The sequence below is a fragment of the Chiloscyllium punctatum genome, chromosome 22 (assembly GCF_047496795.1).
Source record: "Chiloscyllium punctatum isolate Juve2018m chromosome 22, sChiPun1.3, whole genome shotgun sequence".
In the NCBI taxonomy this organism is placed as follows: Eukaryota; Metazoa; Chordata; class Chondrichthyes; order Orectolobiformes; family Hemiscylliidae; genus Chiloscyllium; species Chiloscyllium punctatum.
Window position 1 is genome coordinate 44771598 of NC_092760.1, and position 21374 is coordinate 44792971.

The following is a 21374-nucleotide window of genomic DNA, read 5'->3' on the forward strand; positions in this document are numbered from 1 at the left end:
TAATCCCAAGAATTTCAGGGGTTCAGCAAGTTGGCTCACTGCCCTTTCCTCAAAGGCAATTACAAAATAGGCAATACATTCTAGTGGGCCTAGTTAATAATGCCCAAATCTCATATATGACTGAATAAAAATAAAATTGACACTTGTCATAAAATGTAAGTGACCTACGAACTATGCCATGTGGAACTCTACAGGCAACAACAGATACAAAGATCCAAACTGATCAAAACTCTTTGTTTCTTATGACTGAGCCATTTGTGGATCAAACCTGCCATTTTCCTTCGACCCTTTGGGGCTTTCACTTTTGAGATCCATCTGCTTTGTGGAACCGTATCAAAAGCCTTGCTATAATCCAGATGGACTACATCAATTACACTACTCTCTTTAAAACTCCTTATTACCTCCTCAAATTCTGGTCAGTCTCAACCAAGTCTTACTGTTTGCATTTATCTGTGTTCTGTACTTTAAACAAAGGGAAAGGGCTGTCTGAAACGTTTTACTTCAAGCACTACCCACTCTAAAGCATAGATTAGAATAAAACTAAGGCTCTCTCATCTGTACCAAAATGTGCTGGCTACATTAACCTCTTATCAAACTGGTTCAGTATGATCATTTGCTCTGAATGAGATTGCTAATTTGTGTCAAATGTTGATGACCTGACCCCCAAAGGGTTGCTAAAACTTTGGCAGGGCATTGCATTATTTTCCACAACTTGTCCACGAATTATCACCTCTCTGAAAGAAAGAAAGGGATAATTTTTCTGCAGCATTGTTCTCATCCTCAGGGTTGAGATAGTAAAGGCAATACCTTCTTGTTGGTTCTTAACTCATAGCCATTCTTCATGTACTAGCAGTGAAAAGACAGCCTTGACTGGCTTTATTTTATCTCTTTACAATCCCCGTGAGAGAATTACATAGATTAAGAATTCAATTTATAGAATAATGGGGATGAACTCTTATCTGAAAGCTATAGGTGCCAACATACTGTATCAGGGAATTATTACTCGATGTCACTACTAGTATTATCAGTGCAGCACTGTACTTTAACATTATGCAGTATGTTTCTTTTCTAGTGCTCTTGTCAACTTAAACTTCTCTCATCTTTAGCACCACCAGTGTCTAGAGGAATCATTATTAGAAAATTCTAGCCAGAAAATTTCAGGAATGATTCATGCCTGAAATATAAATGCTACTGGGAAGAACAGATGTGTCTACCATTAAATATACACAAGGAAGCACAAAATTTGAAGACAATAATTTGAGTTTGTATAATACCAGCAAGGTAAAAATATATCCAAACCCTTCAAAGCGGCACGTTCAGGTAAATGAGCATCAAGCCAAACAAGAAAAAACTTGATTGGGAGATATTAGGAGCGATGCCGAACAGTGTGGCACTAGAGAAAGCACAGCAGGATAGGCAGCATCCGAGGAGCAGGAGAATCGACGGTTCAGACATAAGCCCTTCATCAGGCGTGTTGGGGGATGGGGAAGTGGTAGTGGGAAAGGGGCTGAGAGATAAATAGGTCTGGGGGAAGGTAGCTGGGAAGAGGATAGAAAGATGCAGGTGGTGTTTGATGGTGATAGGTTAGAGCAGAGTGTGGAACGCATAGGTGGGAAGGAAGATATACACGTAGCACAGTTCAAGACAGATGTGCCGAGTTGGAAGGTTGGATCTGCGATGATGTGGGGGAGGAGAGATGAGGAAACTGATAAAATCGACATTGATGTCGTGTGGTTGGAGGGTTCCAAGGTGGAAGCTGAGGTTTTCTTCCTCCAGGCATTGGGTAGCTAGGATTTGGCAGTGCAGGAGGCCCAGTCGGAGTGGGAGAGGGAGTTGAAACAGTTGGTCACAGGGCGATGGGATTGTTTGATGCGTGTGTCCCAGAGATGTTCTCTGAAATGCTCCATGAGTTGGTATCTTGACTCCACTAATGTAGAGGAGACCACATCGGAAGCAATGGACACAGTAGATGAGGTGTTTGGATGTTCAGGAAAATCGCTGGCAAATATGGAAGGATCCTTTGGGGCTTTGGATGAAGGTGAGGGGGGAGGTATGGGCGCAGGCTTTACACCTCTTGCGGCCACAAGGGAAAGTGCCGGGAGTGGAGGGTGGGATGGGGAGGGGGCTTTAGATCTAACGTGGAGGGAATGTTCTCTGCAGAATGTACTTGGGGTGGGGAGGGAAATATATTTTTAGTAGTGGGGTCTGACTGTAGGTGGAAGAAATGGTGGAGGTTGATGTGCTGTATCCAGAGGTTGGTGGGGTGGAAGGCAAGGACCGGGAGTTCTATCCTTGTTGCGGCTGGAGGGATGGGGTTCAAGGGCAGAGGTGCAGGAAGTAGAAGAGATGCACTGGAGGGCATTGTTGATCATGTGGGAGGATAAATGGCAGTTTTTAAAGTAGGAGGCCATCTTGGATGTTCTGGAGTGGAACTGATCCTCCTGGGAGCAGATACGGCAAAAGTGGAGGAATTGGGAGTAAAGGATAGCGTAGTTACGGGGGTGGGGGGGGGTGGGGGTGAGTGGGAAGAAGTGTAGTCCAAGTAACGGTAGGAGTCGGTTGGGTTGGTCACTGGAAATGGAGACAGAGGGGTCCAGGAAGGGGAAGGAGGTGTCCAAGAAGTCAGAGTAGAAGGTGTTTGTGAAGTTGATGAACTATTCAACCTCCTCATGGGAGCAGTGAATTTTGAGGACAATCTTAAATTGAAGGGATTCTGAATCACCATAAATGTTACAGTAACTTGACTCCATTGCTTTCTTCCATTCTCCAGTCAAGGGAAACACAGAAATTGCCAGATAACATTGAAATACTCTCAGAGTGAGTGATAGCAAGCAGGAAATTCAATGTGCCCTCACCAGTTGCAACTGAAGGACAGAATTTGTCATTGCACCATTGGATGTTATTAAACGTTCAGATGAACATTATACATTTCATTCACAATCTGCCAAATATTTCACTGAAATTCTTGTGCCAACTACAGTACACTTAAACATTGATGCCCCTGGGGCACTCTCTATGGGTTACCTTCAGAAGAGATGTAAACAAACACTGGGAAGCTGTGCATGTGCTGCATTTTCTGAAAGCATTGTGAATCATTTCAATGCATAACTCACCGGCAGGTCACCTTGGTATGCTAACGGATGATTGTAAGTGATGGGTTTCAGAGGTGAGCCTTCTGTGAACCCACTGTTCTCCTTTTTCCCCACGGTTTTGTGTTGGGAGAAAACTGTTAATACATTAAATAATGAGTGAAAAGATGTCAGCACCAAAATAATGTAAAGGTGTAAAATATAATGCTGCTTCATTCCATGTACATGTTCAGATCACGAAGAATAGATGATGAAATTCATTCTGTCAACCTTGATATATCCATCAGAAACACCTACAATTCCTCTATGAAACAATTAATGATTCATCACTACTTTCCTTGCACATCTTGACTTGAACTGCAGTGCTCAAAAACGCAAAGAAGATAACTTCAGAAATGTGTGTTTCACTGGAGAACTCAGTAGAAAATAAGATTTCCAGTCTGAGTGACACACACTCTGAATGTGACAGACTTGATCCCCAGTGTGTGCAAATTAACTGATTCTGAGCTGATTCAGCTTGTTGCTGAAATGAGTTGAAGTTTATGCTTCGAGAGGTGATGATCTTGGAGATGGGGAGGTAATTTAATTAGACAGGATGGTGGTATAGCCAAACCCAGACACATGCTTGCCCTCAGAATGCAGTTCTGAGTGTGAAGGCCCATATAGACTTTCCCATTACACTGCTGATTGAGGCACCTAAAATGGCCAATTCAGAATCTACCTGCTGCTGCTGGAAATTAAAACCCAGACACACATGGGCCTTTTGGTGTACAGTGGACACAATAGGTCAAACTGTGCAGGCAGCTTGTCAGCTATGCAATGGTATCTGCTGGCAGCCACTCTGCCTTGGCTTCCAATTCCCCTGAACCTCTCAATTTATGTCTCTGACCCCTAGATCCACCCCTCTGCTCACCAATTCCCTCCCCCCCTCAAACAAATAATGTCACTGGCTTCATAGCACATTAAGAAGGGGCAAGGACTGTAGGTCATCGAGTAAAAGCCCTAGCCAACTGACCAATATCTGAACAAAGGGGTCTCTAGCTCTGACATTGTCTGTCTGTCTATAAGACCATAAGACATAGGAGTGGAAGTAAGGCCATTCGGCCCATCGAGTCCACTCCGCCATTTAATCATGGCTGATGGGCATTTCAACTCCACTTACCCGCATTCTCCCCGTAGCCCTTAATTCCTTGTGACATCAAGAATTTATCAATCTCTGCCTTGAAGACATTTATCGTCCTGGCCTCCACTGCACTCCACAGCAATGAATTCCACAGGCCTACCACTCTCTGGCTGAAGAAATGTCTCCGCATTTCGGTTCTGAATTGGCTCCCTCTAATTTTAAGGCTGTGCCCACGTGTCCTAGTCTCCCCGCCTAACGGAAACAATTTCTTAGCGCCCACCCTTTCCAAGCCATGTATTATCTTGTAAGTTTCTATTGGATCTCCCCTTAACCTTCTAAACTCCAATGAATACAATCCCAGGATCCTCAGCCGTTCTTCGTATGTTGGACCTACCATTCCAGGGATCATCCGTGTGAATCTCTGCTGGACACGCTCCAGTGCCAGTATGTCCCTCCTCAGGGGTGGGGCCCAAAACTGAACACAGTACTCCAAATGGGGCCTAACCAGAGCTTTATAAAGTCTCAGTAGTACATCGCTGCTTTTATATCCCAACCCTCTTGAGATAAATGACAACATTGCATTCGCTTTCTTAATCACGGATTCAACCTGCATGTTTACCTTGGGAGAATCCTCGACTAGCACTCCCAGATCCCTTTGTACTTTGGCTTTTTGAATTTTCTCACCGTTTAGAAAGTAGTCCATGCTTGTATTCTTTTTTCCAAAGTGCAAGACATCGCATTTGCTCACATTGAACTTCATCAGCCACTTCCTGGACCACTCTCCCAAACTGTCTAGATCCTTCTGCAGCCTCCCCACCTCCTCAGTATGACCTGCCTGTCCACCTACCTTCGTATCATCGGCAAACTTCGCTAGAATGCCCCCAGTCTCTTCATCCAGATCATTAATATATAACGTGAACAGCTACAGCCCCAACACCGAACCCTGCGGGACACTGCTTGTCAACGGCTGCCATTCCGAAAAAGAACCTCTTATCCCAACTCTCTGCCTTCTGTCAGACAGCCAATCCTCAATCCATGCCAGGAGCTCACCTTGAACACCATGGGGCCCTCACCTTACTCAGCAGCCTCCCTTGTGGCACCTTATCAAAGGCCTTTTGGAAGTCTAGATAGACCACATCCACTGGGTTTCCCTGGTCTAACTTACTTGTCACCTCTTCAAAGAATTCTAACACGTTTGTCAGGCATGACCTCCCCTTACTAAATCCATGTTGACTTGTTCTAATCCGACCCTGCTCTTCCAAGAATTTAGAAACCTCATCCTTAACGATAGATTCTAGAATTTTACCAACAACCGAGGTTAGGCTAATTGGTCTATAATTTTGCATCTTTTGTCTTGATCCTTTCTTGAACAATGGGGTTACAACAGCAGTCTTCCAATCATCTGGGACTTTCCCTGACTCCAGTGACTTTTGAAAGATCTCAACCAACGCCTCCACTATTTCCTCAGCCACCTCCCTCAGAACTCTAGGATGTATCCCATCGGGGCCAGGAGATTTGTCAATTTTAAGACCTTTTAGCTTTTCTAGAACTACCTCTTTTGTAATGGCAACCATACTCAACTCAGTCCCTTGACTCCCTTTAATTGTTGGGATATTACTCATGTCTTCCACTGTGAAGACTGACACAAAGTACTTATTAAGTTCTCCAGCTATTTCCTTATCTCCCATCACTAGGCTTCCAGCATCAGTTTGAAGTGGCCCAATGTCTACTTTTGCCTGTCGTTTGTTTCTTATGTATTGAAAGAAACTTTTACTATCATTTCTAATATTACTGGCTAGCCTACCTTCATATTTGATCCTCTCCTTCCTTATTTGTCTCTTTGTTATCCTCTGTTTGTTTTTGTAGCCTTCTCAATCTTCTGATTTCCCAGTGCTCTTGGCCACTTTATAGGATCTCTCTTTTTCTTTGATATGTTTCCTGACTTCCTTTGTCAGCCATGGCTGTCTAATCCCTCCCCGGATAATCTTTCTTTTCTTGGGGATGAACCTCTGTACTGTGTCCTCAATTATGCCCACAAACTCCTGCCATTTTTGTTCTACTGTCTTACCTGCTAGGCTCTGCTTCCAGTCGACTTTCGTCAGTTCCTCTCTCATGCCCTCATAATTACCTTTGTTTAACTGTAACACCATTACATCTGATTTTACCTTCTCTTTCAAACTGCAGACTGAACTCTACCATATTATGATTGCTGCTTCATAAGTGTTCCCTTACTTTAAGATCTTTTATAAAGTCTGGTTCATTACATAGCACTACGTCCAAAATAGCCTGCTCCCTTGTGGGCTCCATGACAAGCTGTTCCAAAAAGCCATACTATAAGCATTCCAAGAATTCCAAGATCCACTGGCAACATTATTTACCCAGTCCACCTGCATATTGAAGTCTCCCATGATCACCGTGACCTTGCCTTTCTGACATGCCTTTTCTATTTCCCGGTACATGTTGCGCCTCTGCTCCTGACCACTGTTAGGAGGTCTGTACATAACTCCCATTATGGTTTTTTTGCCTTTGTGGTTCCTCAATTCCACCCACACAGACTCCACATCATCTGACCCTATGTCATTCAGTACCATAGATTTAATTTTGTTCTTAACTAACAAGGCAACCCCGCCCCCCTCTGCCCACCTCCGTCTTTTCAATAAGTTGTAAATCCTTGGATGTTTAACTGCCAGTCCTGAAACTCCTGCAACCATGTCTCTGTGATACCTACCATATCATAATCATTCACGATGATCTGTGCGTTAGTTCATCTCCTTCGTTACGAATGCTACGAGCATTCAGGTAAAGTGCCTTAATGCTAACATTCTTATCATTAGAGATATTGGAAGTCATAAGATGTCCTAAGTTATCCTTCCCTTTTGTCGCATTTCTAATCTGCCTCAAGGTTAAATCCACCTGCATACATGCTATCCTCCTGCTTATCTTTCCATTTAAGTCCATACTCCCTGTCGCTTTCACTTTCCCTTCCCCCCAACTCAGAAGTTTAAAGTCCTATTGACCACCCTATTTATCCTCTTCGCGAGAACATTGGTACCTGATCAGTTCAGGTGGAGACTGTCCCAACGGTACAGATCCCCCTGGTTCCAAAACTGATGCCAATGCCCCATGAAATGGAATCCCTCTTTCCCACACCAATCCCTTAGCCACATCTTTACTTCCCTAATTTTCTTATCCCTATACCAATTGGCACGTGGCTCGGTCGTAATCCGGAGATTATGACCCTTGAGGACCTGTACTTCAATTTCCTTCCTAGTGCTTGATAATCCCCAAACAGGTCCTCTACCCTAGCTTTGCCTATGTTGTTAGTCCCAACATGGACCACAACAAGTGGATCCTCCCTCTCCCGCTCCAATATCCTTTCAAGCCGGTCGGAGATGTCCCGCACCCTGGCACCGGGCAGGCAACACACCATGTGAGACTCCCGATCAGGCTTGCATAGGATACTATCTGTCCCCCTAATTATAGAATCCCCTACAACAACTACTTGTCTTTTTCATCCCCCCTCTTGAATGTCCTTCTGCACCATGGTGCCGTGGTCAGCTGGCTCATCCTGTCCAGAGCCCTCTTCCTCATCTGTATAGGGAGCAAGAATCTCGTACCTGTTGGACAAGGTCAAGGGCTGATGCTCCTGCACTCCTGAACTCAAGCTCCCCCTGCCTGCCTCACTTACAGTCACACTCTGATGAGCCTGATCACTAACTGAATGTGAATTACTTAATCTCCCAGGTGTGCCTGCCTCCTGAAACAAAGCGTCCAGGTAACTCTCCCCCTCCCGGATGTGCCGCAGTGTTTGAAGCTCAGATTCCAGATCATCAACTCTGAGCCGGAGTTCTTCCAGCAACCAACACTTGCTGCAGATGTGGTCACTGCCATTCACAATGGGATCAGCCAGCTCCCACATCATACAGTTACAGCACATCACCTGCCCAGCCATCTCTGCTTAGTTAATTACTTTATTACTTTGTATAGGTTGGAGTTAAAATACCTTCTGATACCTCTGTGCTATAGTCTTTTACTAAAAACTAATTAATAGATAAACCATAAAAAGTAAACTTTTAACCATTCACCGATAAAGAAATAAAAAATCCTTACCTTAACAAGCCAGAGTCCTATTTTTGGTTAGAGGAGGGTGGAAGGGGTGGGAGACACAACACGTGTAGTGTCTCGAGTTCACCCACTGCCCAGATATATTACCGGCAGTCCCCTAGTCGTCGCTCCCCCTCTCCCTACTTATTAACTAGGTTAGAGGAGGAGGGCGGGTGGGAGACACTACAGTTGTAGAGTCTCAGGTTTAGCCGCCTTGCTGATATATATGGTCACTGCTTTCCTTCCCGGCTGCCCCTCCGGTCCACATCACTTCCTCTGTTGCTCCAGCTCCTTCTCCGCTGCTGTTCGCACTTAAAATGGCCGTTGGCGTCGAAGAGTGAGTATTTATACTCACTGCTTACCTTCCCAGCTGCCCCTCTGGTCCCCGTCACTTCCTCCGCTGCTCCCGCTCCTTCTGTGAAAGAGAAAAACACCGCTGCCCGCTACCGGTAAGTAATTTTAATAAAAACTGCCTTACCTTATCTGCAGTCTTCCGAGTTCGTCCTGCCTCCGCTGCTGCTCACACTTAAAATCTATCTGTCTGTCTATTTGTCTGGCTGTCTATCTAGCTATCTGTCTATCTATCTACGTTTCTATCTGTCCATCCGTCTGCCCGTCTATCTATCTGTCTGTCTATCTATCTATCTACAAAAGTCAACAAATTTAGTCAGGATCAGAGATGGACCTGGGACAACCTTCATCTAAGCCACTAAGCCTTTCATTGTCTTAATCAGCTTTTCCGCAGAGGAATCAGAAGAAAGGTTATTCAACCTGAATTTGCAAAAGAGAATTGAGTTTTGCATTTATTCAGCTCCACTTTCTTATAAATAGAGTGGTCAAACATCATTTCATACTTGGATAAAAGCTGTCAGAATATAAATGTATTTTACATTAATTTTCGATGACACATGGTGAAGCTGAATATTTATCTCTGAAAACTTTAATATTGAATTTACATATTTCCTCTACAATAAAGTTGTGTTGCAGTGGAGTTGGTAATTGGTCTAACGGTGTAAGTACAGTGTTTGCAAATTTTTTAATGTGGCCCAGAGACCTCATCATTTTTTGTTTCAAATTACTAAAGTCCATAACAGATTTTTGCTTTGTTTGTTTGCTTCTGGCATACTTTGTAGTAATGTAGTAATACCATAAATACGTTTAAAAATATCGTTTTCAGTCAGTCAGTTATTTGATTACATTTATTAAGGAACAAAATCTCACATGCTAATAACGATCACACAATCATTCTGGTTTCTGGTCCTGTTTTTCAAGTAATCTCAGTGGGCAGCAGGCATTATGTGACGAATTTATTTTGTTACTTTTCCAGAACCAAAACTTGATTCCCTCATCATTGCAAACTATCACTTTTTCCAAATTCTTCTACAAATGATGTGGAGGAGTCAGTGTTGGACTGACGTGAACAAAGTTAAAAATCACACAACACCAGGCTATAGTCCAACAGGTTTATTTGGAAGCACTAGCTTTCATAGCACTGCTCCTTCATCAGGTAACTGTGGAACGGGATGATAAAACACAGAATCTATAGCAGAAGAAATTGCTATAAATTCTGTGTCTTATGATCCCATTCCACAACTAACTGATGAAGGAGCAGTGCTTGAAAAGCTAGTGCTTCCAAATAAACCTGTTGGACTATAGCCTGGTGTTGTGTGATTTTAATTTCCTGTACAAAGTTATTGAATATATTAGTTGCCTCCAAAATCCATGCCCATCTTTCCCAGAATCTCAGTCAGGTTCCTGCCCAACACTGTACTGAAAGAGTTGTAGCAAAACTACAAAGGGCATTTTATGTGACTATGGGAAAGGTAAGTTTTCCTTATTCTCTCTTCTTGAACTGTCTTCAGTCTTTGAAATGGGGAATTATATTACACTCCACTGACGTGCTCCACTGTAATTCAGCTAGGTGAGGCTACACTGGTCTGTTTCCAATCTTATGTATCTCAAGAAAGCCAAAATAAATCTCCTCCTACATTGTTACTTCGGGTGCCCCCCCGCCCCCCAAAATCCCATTCTTTACACCCACCCACTGCAAATCCTCATTTGCTTGCTTCCACTCAGCAACGACACCCAAAAACACAGCATCATATTTTATATGTAGGCTGACAAAAGTCCACTGTCACCCATGTTTTCTCTTTGCACCATTAGCTTTTGCAGCTGTTGCAGAGACTAGTAGTGCATCTCTGGGCTTTAAAAAGCAATATGAATATTTCAATACCTTATAATTACATACCTGGCAAATCCAATGGTTTGAGTTTGTATTTAGTACTGTATTCTGTGGACATGTAGTTTGGCCCCTAAAGCAGAAAGAGGAATTGTCATTAGATTTCAAGAACCAAGTATCCTTCAAATATCTTTAATAACCAAGTATCTTTAAGAACAAAAGGAGGATGAGTAACAACCAGATTTATTTCAATTTTCTATATTTGGATTGTGGACTAAAATGGGAAATGTCCTGTTTCAAAAGCCAAGGATTGTTCAAGCTTTGCTGCAGTTTTTAAAAGCAAATAACCTGACTCTCATTGTCAGTACTGTTTACATAGCTGCTTGTTCAAGCAGTAATGGAAGCCTAGCTGTCAGATAAAGTGGAGCTGAGGGATATATACTAACAAAGTTTTGGCTAACAACAAATAGCTGAATGGTCTGTGGAGTAGTGACCAGATACAGATGACAAATGTCCTCTGCCTGCAGCAACAAGGTTATTGGCTCCCAGGCAGCTGGATAGCTTATGGGTGTGAACGCTTGGCAAAAGTACTTGGAGCTCCACAAAAGCAGGAACTGTCTCTTTTCTCTACGGTCAAAAGCATCTTCCAAGCTTGAAGTTAGTTTATTTATCTTCAACAGTTACTGTAAGCTGTGACTTCTAATTTATAAGCCAAAGACAATCATAATCGTGAAGCAGTCTCTCTGTGCCTCCTGCAAACAAATGACAGTACCGAGAGACAGAAGATTAAGAAACTGCATTCTGATCAGCAAAAGAATCATCTCAATGAACCCTACAGATTAGAACCATTGAACTGCCTTCCCAGTCTCCCCACTGTACATAACACCTGTAATTTGTCTGTTATCTACACGTCTATATGAGTATGCAGAGAGTGACTATATAAGTGGATTAGATGTTTTAACTGGTGGAGATATATTGCATCCACCTGGATACCCCGCGCTGGCCTATTATCTGCCCTAGACCTCTTCATTTCCAACTGCCGCCGGGACATTAACCGCCTCAACCTGTTTACCTCCCTCCCCCACTCCAACCTCTCACCCTCACAACACGCAGACCTCCAATCCCTCTGCTCCAATCCCTACCTCACTATCAAGCCAGCAGATAAAGGGGGCGCAGTGGTAGTCTGGCGCACTGACCTCTATACACCGCTGAAGCCAAACGCCAACTCGAGGACACCTCTTCCTACCACCCCCTCGACCATGACCCCACCCCCCATCACCAAACCATCATCTCCCAGACCATACAGAACCTCATCACCTCAGGAGATCTCCCACCCACAGCTTCCAACCTCATAGCCTGGGAACCCCGCACTGCCCAGTTCTACCTCCTTCCCAAGATCCACAAGCCTGACCACCCTGGCCGACCCATTGTCTCAGCATGCTCCTGCCCCACTGAACTCATTTCTACCTACCTCGACACTGTCCTATCCCCCCCTAGTCCAGGCACTCCCCACATACGTTTGAGACACCCCCCACGCCCTCCACCTCTTCCAAGACTTCCATTTCCCTGGACCCCAACGCCTCATCTTCACCATGGATATCCAATCCCTTTACACCTCCATCCACCATGACCAGGGCCTCCAAGTCCTCCGTTTTTTCCTCTCCAGACGTCCCCAACAGTACCCTTCCACTGACACTCTCATTCGTTTGGCCGAACTGGTCCTCACCCTTAGCAATTTCTCCTTTGAATCCTCCCACTTCCTCCAGACCAAAGGGGTAGCCATGGGCACACGTATGGGCCAGAGCTATGTCTGTCTCTTTGTTGGCTGCGTAGAGCAGTTGATCTTCCGTAATTACACCGGCACCACTCCCCACCTCTTCCTCCGCTACATTGATGACTGCATTGGCGCCACCTCATGCTCCCGTGAGGAGGTTGAGCAATTCATCAACTTCACCAACACATTCCACCCTGACCTTAAATTTACCTGGGCCATCACTGACACTTCCCTCCCCTTCCTGGACCTCTCCATCTCCATTAATGACAACCGAGTTGACACTAACATTTTTTACAAACCCACCAACTCCCACAGCTACCTGGATTACACATCCTCCCATCCTACCTCTTGCAAAAATGCCATCCCATATTCCCAAATCCTCCACCTCCACCGTATCTGCTCCCAGGAGGACCAGTTCCACCATAGAACACACCAGATGGCCTCCTTCTTTAGAGACCACAATATCCCTTCCCACGTGGTTAAAGATGCCCTCCAACGCATCTCGTTCACATCCCGTACCTCCGCCCTCAGACCCCACCCCTCCAACCGTAACAAGGACAGAACCCGCCTGGTGCTCACCTTCCACCGTACCAACCTTCGCATAAACCAAATCATTCGCCGACATTTCCACCACCTCCAAAAAGACCCCACCACCAGGGATATATTCCCCTCCCCACCCCTTTCCGCCTTCCGAAAAGACTGTTCCCTCCGTGACTACCTGGTCAGGTCCACGCTCCCCCTACAACCCACCCTTCCCATCCTGGCACCTTCCCCTGCCACCGCAGGAACTGCAAAGCCTGTGCCCACACCTCCTCCCTCACCTCCATCCAAGGCCCTAAAGGAGCCTTCCACATCCATCAAAGTTTTACCTGCACATCCACCAATATCATTTATTGTATCCGTTGCTCCCGATGCAGTCTCCTCTACATTGGGGAGACTGGACGCCTCCTAGCAGAGTGCTTTAGGGAATATCTCCGGGACACCCGCACCAATCAACCACACTGCCCTGTGGCCCAACATTTCAACTCCCCCTCCCACTCTGCTGAGGACATGGAGGTTCTGGGCCTCCTTCACCACAGCTCCCTCACCACCAGATGCCTGGAGGAAGAACGCCTCATCTTCCGCCTCGGAACATTCAACCCCAGGGCATCAATGTGGACTTCAACAATTTCCTCATTTCCCCTTCCCCCACCTCACCCCAGTTCCAAACTTCCAGCTCAGCACTGTCCCCATGACTTGTCCTACCTGCCTATCTTCTTTTTCACCTATCCACTCCACCCTCCTCCTTGACCTATCACCTTCATCTCCTCCCTCACTCACTTATTGTACTCTATGCTACTTTCTCTCCACCCCCACCCACCTCTATCTTATCCCTCCACCCTTCAGGCTCTCTGCCTTTATTCCTGATGAAGGGCTTTTGCCCGAAACATCGATTTTACTGGTCCTCGGATGCTGCCTGAACTGCTGTGCTCTTCCAGCACCTGCAGTCATTGTTTTTACCTGGTGGAGATATATGTCAATCGTTCGTACTTGTTTAGCTGTAGCAGGAACCCATTTTTGCAATAAACAGTCATTTTTGTGAAGCACCTGGTCCATGCTTTGTGTCAACTTTGGTCTGAAAGTCAGGAAAATATGGGAATTTGTGTACTTTGATAAAATTTTGTGCTGACTCTGGAAATAATGGGCCTTTATTTCTGGCACGCTACCATGTATGACAGTTCAATCTCCAATCTATGCAGTTGGCATATTTCATCTGGGGCTACTGGGTTAGTCATCACCAGGAATGATGGTAATATGAATATTACTATTGGATCAGATATGGTAAAGCCACCTACCAATAACCCTAAGGATCTTGTCTGCAGCGACTACAGAACCACAACACAGAAAGAGAAAATCAGAGAAGAAAGTTGAAGGGTGGACAATTATTTGAAAGACCTGATATTCCTTCATTCCATACATTACCAAATAGTAAACTGAGAGAATTATCCATTATCTTGGAAGATTGAAACCAAGGTGATAGTATGTGACAGTTTCAAGAAAGTGATCAAAGCAAAGAAGATCCTTAGCCCTCCAGGTTGTGTTGATGATTAACCAGCCAGCCTGATCTATTAGTGGAGTCTAGCAAAGCAAACATGCTCAGGTGATACAGGTGATGTACAGGAGGTACTTTTAGCTTTTCTGCGATTATTATCGTACCACATTCTTTGGATTGGGATGTCTCTGCAACATTCATTGCACATTCTCTTTAAGCTGTTGTTAGTGGGATGTCTTCTTGAACTGAGCAGCTTGCAGAGCAACTTTGGAGGTCTTGAATCAATCATACTACTGTGTGGCTAGGGTCACAATTAAGCCAGATCGGGCAAGAGCAACAACTCTCCTTTTCCATCAGATCTTATACAACTCAATGTTTTTTTTTGTCACTTGTTACAGATTACTAACTTTGAATTTTTTCCAGCCATATCAAACAGAAATTCTTAGTCTAATGTGTCTAATTTGTTTACATATGGAAAACCACAAATTAACTATAGATCAATCGTTTAAAAAAATGAAGAACAGCACCAACAGAAGTTATGCCAATCTATAGCTGCTCTATATTTAAGTGTGAGATACATTGGGGAATTCAAGATGGCGGCGATACAGTAGGTCTGCCCTGCTGAGCTCTGCGTCAGAACCCAAAGTGGTGCACTCACCCTCCCTTTGATACTCAATGTGGTAGAAATTAATAGTTTTTGACCTCCAGAATTGCCATGTGTCAGTTTAAGGGAATTAGAAAAATGACTAAAAGAAAAGGACCACGAGGATCACAACAAGCAGGGCACCCTCCCCCCCCCACCCCCCCGCAGCAACGGACACGCCTACAGCCGTGGCATCAGTCTCCATGAGCGTTCCCGGGGACTTCCCTGTGGAGCAGAGCCTGGTCTCAGAGTTTGTGAAGATTAATTCCGAGAGAAGATTAATTCAGCGATGGAGGAGACCGAGACCAGGCTGGAACCAATCTCGGCCACGCTGCAGAAACATGACCAGGAGATCTTGGGCAGCTTGTTGTGGAGGTGGAGCAGCGGACCATGGTCCCTGAAACCATGGCAGAATCCTCAGTGGGTTGGGTACAGGCCTTGGTAGAGCAGGTCAACAACCTTGAAAATCAAGGCCATCGGAAAAACATCCGCCAAGTCAGGCAGCCGGAACAGGAGGAGGAAGGCCAGCTTGTCAGTTTTTCAGAGCAATGGCTCCTGGAGTCTTTGAAGCTAGAAGTCGAGGCAGGCCGGATGCGAATCGAGTGGGCCCACTGGGTCGTAGTGTGCAAGCCTGGATTGAACCAGCGTCCCTGCCCGGTCCTAGTGCAATCCCAGCACTAGAGAGATAAGCAAATGCTGCTGGAAGCCTCAAGAACACTGGGGAAGGATCCACAGGTTCTGAAATACAAAGGATCACAAATTATACTTTTCCAAGACTTTTCCGCAGCCGTGATCTGCAAGAGGAAGGCTTTCAATGAGGTAAAAAGGTGGCTGAGGGACTTGAATACCCAGTATCCCGTAAGATATCCAGGATATTACGTTTCAGCCACGGAGGGTCGATGTTTAATTTTGACTCACTGGAAAAGGCAAAGGACTTCCTGGATACTTTAAAATAGACTGGCTGACTGAACAATAATGTTTACTTTGTTTTTCTCTGTAGTTTGCTTGCATGTCGGATTTTCTTTATAATATATAGAGGTCTTAATTGGGATTTTTTTCTCTCTCTTCTCCCTTCTCTCTCCCCTCCCATTATCCTTTTTTTTCACATCATTTTCTTTTTGTTTCTTTCTCTTAGAATGGGATGGGGTGGGGGCAGTTGGGAGAGGCGGGGGGGGTTATATATTTTTTTTTAACTGGTGTGCCTAGGGTTAAAGTATGGATGGGATGGGCTGCACGCCAACTTTTAATTTTCTTGTTATAAGATGCATGTAAGTTTTTCTTACTTTGTCTTGTCTGGGGCTGGGGTGCTAGAAGGAGTCATGGAGGGGTTAGTGGGGGGAGCTGAGCGTCCCCTGTGGGCAAGGGGGAAAGTCTCCATTCATTTGTGTTATATGTTGGTTTGTTGTAGAAGTAGTGGTTAGAGGTTTTGATTTGCTAGTTTTGGCAGTTGTATTTTCAGGTTGATGCGAACTGTTTGCTATTTTCACTCAGCACGCTATGAGTGGGGTACTTCCTCCCAGGGGGTCAAGGACTGTTTTGGACGATCATGACTAACTGTTCTTAAAAATGGTGCACCTGGAATGTTAAGGGGAGTCATTCACCAATTAAGAGAAAAAAAGATACTTTCAAGCCTTAGAAAAGAGAGGGTCGATGTGGCCTTGTTGCAAGGAACACATCTAGCCTATAAGGAGCACTCAATGTTACAGCAGGGAGGGTTCGGATGGGTGTTTTTCTCATCCTTTAACTCAAAAAGTAGAGGAATTGCTATACTCATCCAGAAGAATCTCCCATTTCAAGTGTTAGACCAATATTGGCGGTTTATGATCCTTAAAGATTTAATGCCTGGACAGGAGTATGGGACTTTGAATGTATATTGCCCCAGGCACACCCCCTCATATTTTTAACAGATACGCTTTCCAGGTTGTTGACTCTTGGGGTGCATCATACAATAATAGGGGGAAACTTTAATCGTCTTGTTGACCCCGAGTGGACATGATGCCTAGGGGCCTTGCGGGTATGTCCCCGCAATCCAGGCAGTTGGTGGACCTGTACAGGGAGCTGAGGTTGGTGGATGTGTGGAGACGTCTTCACCCTGAGGGTAGGGATTTCACCTTTTTTCTCTAACCCACATAAGTTCTATGCCAGGATTGACATTTTTTTGCCCCATTGACCTTTTTGAATTCGGTGCTGTCTTGCAGAATTGGGAACATAGCCATTTCTGATCATGCGGCAGTGTACATGGAGGTTAAGACCGAAGGTAATGGGACAGGCTCGCAGCATTGGTACTAAAGAATAGCAAGTTTACTGAGTACTCTTCACGGGAAGTTAAAATATTTTGGTACATTAATTTATGTATGGCCAGTAATCCATCAGTGCACTGGGAGACTGCCAAGGCCTATGCAAGGGATTTGATTATTTCTTACTCGGCAAAATGGAAGCGGCAGAAGGGAGAGCAGAGCGTATGCTCTAGGCCTGGCTGAAGGCAGCTGAGACAGTATACTTTGACAGCCCGTCGGTAACCAAGTTGTAGCGGATTAGCCAAGGGTTACTTTGATTGCTGTGCTCACCCAGACAGCAAAGAAGGGAAATCTCCTTTGCGAAAGAGATGTTATTAGAGTGTGATGATAAACCAGGTAGATATCTAGCAATATCTGGTCAGAAAGAAGAGTGCCCCCTAATCTATCACATCCATTAGAGAGAATGCTGGTACTCTCACATGCGACGCCAAAAAGATTAAAGCAGCATTTAGGAAGTTCTATTCTGAGCTGTATCCGGTCGGAGGGCTGTGAGGACAGATTGGCGAAGCTGGAGACCTTTTAAAAGACCCTGGACCATCCAGGTGTAACTTCAGAGCAGGCATCTCTTTTGAATGCCCCTCTGACAATCCAAGAGATACAGAAGGCAGTGATGCAGCTCCAGTGTGGTAAAGTGTCCAATCCAGATGGATTTCAAAGTGAGTTTTTCAAGAAGTTTATAAACATGCTGGCCAGGCCACTGTTGGATATGTACAATTACTCACACAATCAGGACTGCCTCCCATCCTCTCTGAGAGAAGCAAATATTTCTCTTATTCTCAAGAGGTAAAGCCCCAAGGGATTGTACTTTATACAGGCCCATAATGTTATTGAACGTGGATTTTAAAATTCTGTCAAAAATGCTGCATTGAGGTTGGAGAGGGTTTTGCCTTTCATTGTAAAGGAGGACCAGACAGGTTTTTATTAAGGGTCGTAGGTCTACTATTAGAAGAGTATTAAACATGGTTCACGTATGCCAGCAAGAGTTGATTCCAGGCTTGGTATTCTCCCTGGATGCAGAGAAAGCATTTGACTGGGTGGACTGACCATACATCTTTTACGTACTGGAGTGGTTTGATCTTGGACGGGTTTTTGCCAAGTGGATGGCAGTGTTATATAGTGACCCTAAAGCAGCAGTTCTCACGAATGGTATAAGGTCTGACAATTTTAGTATCAGTACAGGCAGTGACAAGGGTGCCCTCTCTCACCACTATTATTTACATTGGTGATTGAGCCGCTGGCAGAGGTCATTCAGAGAGACCCCAATATAACTGCCCCGAAGGTAGGATCAGGCAGGCATAAGATGACACTCTTCTCTTTTTAGCTGATCCAATGACATCTGTGCCCTGTTTAATACAAGTGAGTAATCTATTTGGTTTATTCTCTGGGTATAAAATCAATTTCATGAAGTCGGAGGCCATGCCTGTGGGGAGCCTTATTAGAATATCTGATCTTGGGGATGGGACCCATTTCTCTTTCCAGTGATCACAGGGGGGTTTCCTGTATTTCGGTATTTTTACCACCCTGGCCTTCAAACGTTTACATCAAGCTAACGTTTTGCAGTTGTTACAGAAGATAAAACAGGACCTTCAGCGCTGGGAGGATCTTCCACTATCCTGGTTGGTTGGAATAGCTCTGGTTAAAATGAGTGTTCTTCCTCGTTTACTATATCCCATGTGAATGCTCCCTTTGATGCTGCCCAGGCAAGTGCTTTGGAGACTTAACAGTTGGCTCAGATCTTTCATCTGGCATCATAGGCGGCCGCTTATTAAGCTGGCCAAGTGCAGCTTCCGCAGGGAATGGGAGGTGTGGATTTCCCAGATTTTAATATCAACTGAGTTCCCTACTATCCTATGTGGCTGATTGGGCTTGCCAGGATCCACAGTCAATCTGGTTGGACATCGAGGCCTCCCAGGCAAAATGCCCCCTCGTTAATTTGTTGTTTATGGACAAGAGGAAGACGGTTATGGACCATTGCAGAAATCCAGTTATCCTTAACACAGTTAAAGCATGGAGAATGATGTGATAAGGTGAGGGCAATTTAAAAAAAACTTCCCCTTTCACTCCCATAGCAGGAATGTTAAGATTCCGGCCAGGGCCGATGGACTCTGGCTTTAGGCTCTGGGAGTCTACAGGAGTCTCCTGTTTGGGAGATTTGTTCGAGGGGGAGGTCATGATGTCTTTCGAGCAGCTGAGCCAGAAATATTCATGATCTATTTTTTATTTTCTTTCGTTATTTTCAGATTAGGGGCTTTATACAGAAAAAGACTACATTGATGGTTAGTCCATAAGTCGGATATGGAGAGGAGAGTGCTTCGGTCTACGGGTGGTCTCTCGGTCAGCACCCTCTATCATTTGTTAGGAGGTAATGTCTCGAAGGACATTGAATGGCTATACGGAGTCTGGATTCGGGAATTGGGGGTAGAGATCTCATCAGAGACATGGAGGATGTTTGGGAGAAAGTAAGGAAGATTTTGATTTGCAATAGGACGCAGGCTATGCAACTGAAGGCCTTACTCCATAGGGCTCATTTGGCACCAGAGCTGCTTGTGAAATTTAAGACTGAAGTGTCCTCAGTGTGCCCCAAATGTAAAACAGATGTTGGTACTCTTACTCATTGCTTGTGGTTATTGCCAAAGCTTCGTAGGTATTCTGGTGCTATATCAAGTGTTTTGGAAGGGGTCTTGGGATCTGAGGTCAAGGTGGATCTGGTGGCCTTCCTCTGGGATTTGCCAAATCTCCCCTCTTCAGACGCACATGGGAAAAGACTGTTTGATATTCTTTCATTCTGTGTGAGGAAGAACATTCTGATGAGCTGGGTGTCGGAGAATCCCCCAGGACTCTCGGGGTGGTGTAGATTAGTTATGGAGCACATCCCCCTGGACTTCCTTACGAGTATGGTGCACCAGAAAATGCAACTGTTTTATAGGATATGGCAGCCCTTTCTGAATTATATAAATGCAGACTTGTTGGCTATATTGGTCAGGGCCTTTGTGTAGTCATGAAGACTGTGTCTGGCGGTCCGGGGGCCTCAGGGAGGAAGATTTCAGAACAAATATGGATTTGCCAACTGATGCTCCAGGGTGGGGAGCTTTGGTGGGATTGCACTGAGTGCAATAACTTAACTTAATGTAATTTAATTTACCTTGGTTCAACTTGGTTTAATTTAGTTTTTCTTTAGTGATTTATTGAATTGTAGTTTTTGTAGGTTGCTTTTTCTCCTCTCTCCTCAATGGTTTGTGGAGTAGAGTAATAACTTGTTTACTATTATTATAGCTATATTGTAAGATTGTTATACTGTTTTGTAGTGATTTTGAAATTTTGGAAAAATTTAAATTTTTTTCTCAATAAATTTTTTTTTTAAAAGTGTGAGATACATTATCACATACCACAAAATAAAAAAAATGCCACACACCACAAAATACTCTCAATACTTAACTATTTGACAAAAAAAATTATAAGGTACACAAATTGATTGGAGTTCTAGTTAACTGATCATTTTAATGGGTGTATGTACCATGTAGTAAGGTGACCTCAAAACAAGTTCAAAAATTATTCCAACTTCAGTTTAAGTTGTGTATACTGGTCTCAACCAGAGCATCAGTGAGAGTGTAACAATTAGTGTTTCTGAAATAGGAAGTGGAAATAAAAGGTTTTCTCTTTTCATTAGTAACCAGTGACCTTTTTGAGAAACAGCACAAACATGAGATGAAGGATGAAGCCAAAATAAATCTTAGCTATGATACATCCACCATTGAACAGATTCCCAGTGTTCACTGCCCAGGTCTGCAAAGTGGAAAGAATCATTGAGATACAGTACTGAAGTACTGATGGTACCTATGGAACTGAACTGTTATTATGTGACATGTTATTGTATGAATCACTGCCTTCAGAGAAGAAATAAATAATTAGGAATTGATAGAGAATTTCATGGATGTCAAAGTCAACTAAAGTTGAATTTCTAGCCCTAAGCTCTTGCACAGATTACGGAATCTCGGTGAGCTGAAGACGTCTGAAATTTTCTTGTGAATTTTCAGTAACTTCGTTAAAAGGAGATAAATTTGAAAGCTTTGATTCCTTGATAAAAGATCACAGAGCTGTTAGCTTGACCAAAATCAAGTTACAAAATAGTTTTG

The 21374-nt window shown here is 44.3% G+C and overlaps 1 protein-coding gene across 4 annotated transcripts in view; it reads right to left on the minus strand.

Annotated features, from left to right (window-relative positions):
* saxo4 (stabilizer of axonemal microtubules 4) overlaps positions 1–21374 on the minus strand; it is a 183919-nt gene that overhangs the window by 82736 nt on the left and 79809 nt on the right. For all 4 annotated transcript variants that reach the window (XM_072592192.1, XM_072592194.1, XM_072592195.1 and 1 more), the window contains 2 exons: positions 10565–10628; positions 3114–3226 (listed from right to left, as the gene is read on the minus strand). In XM_072592192.1, coding sequence (XP_072448293.1) covers positions 3114–3226; positions 10565–10628 — 177 coding nt within the window. The remainder of the gene's footprint in view (positions 1–3113; positions 3227–10564; positions 10629–21374) is intronic.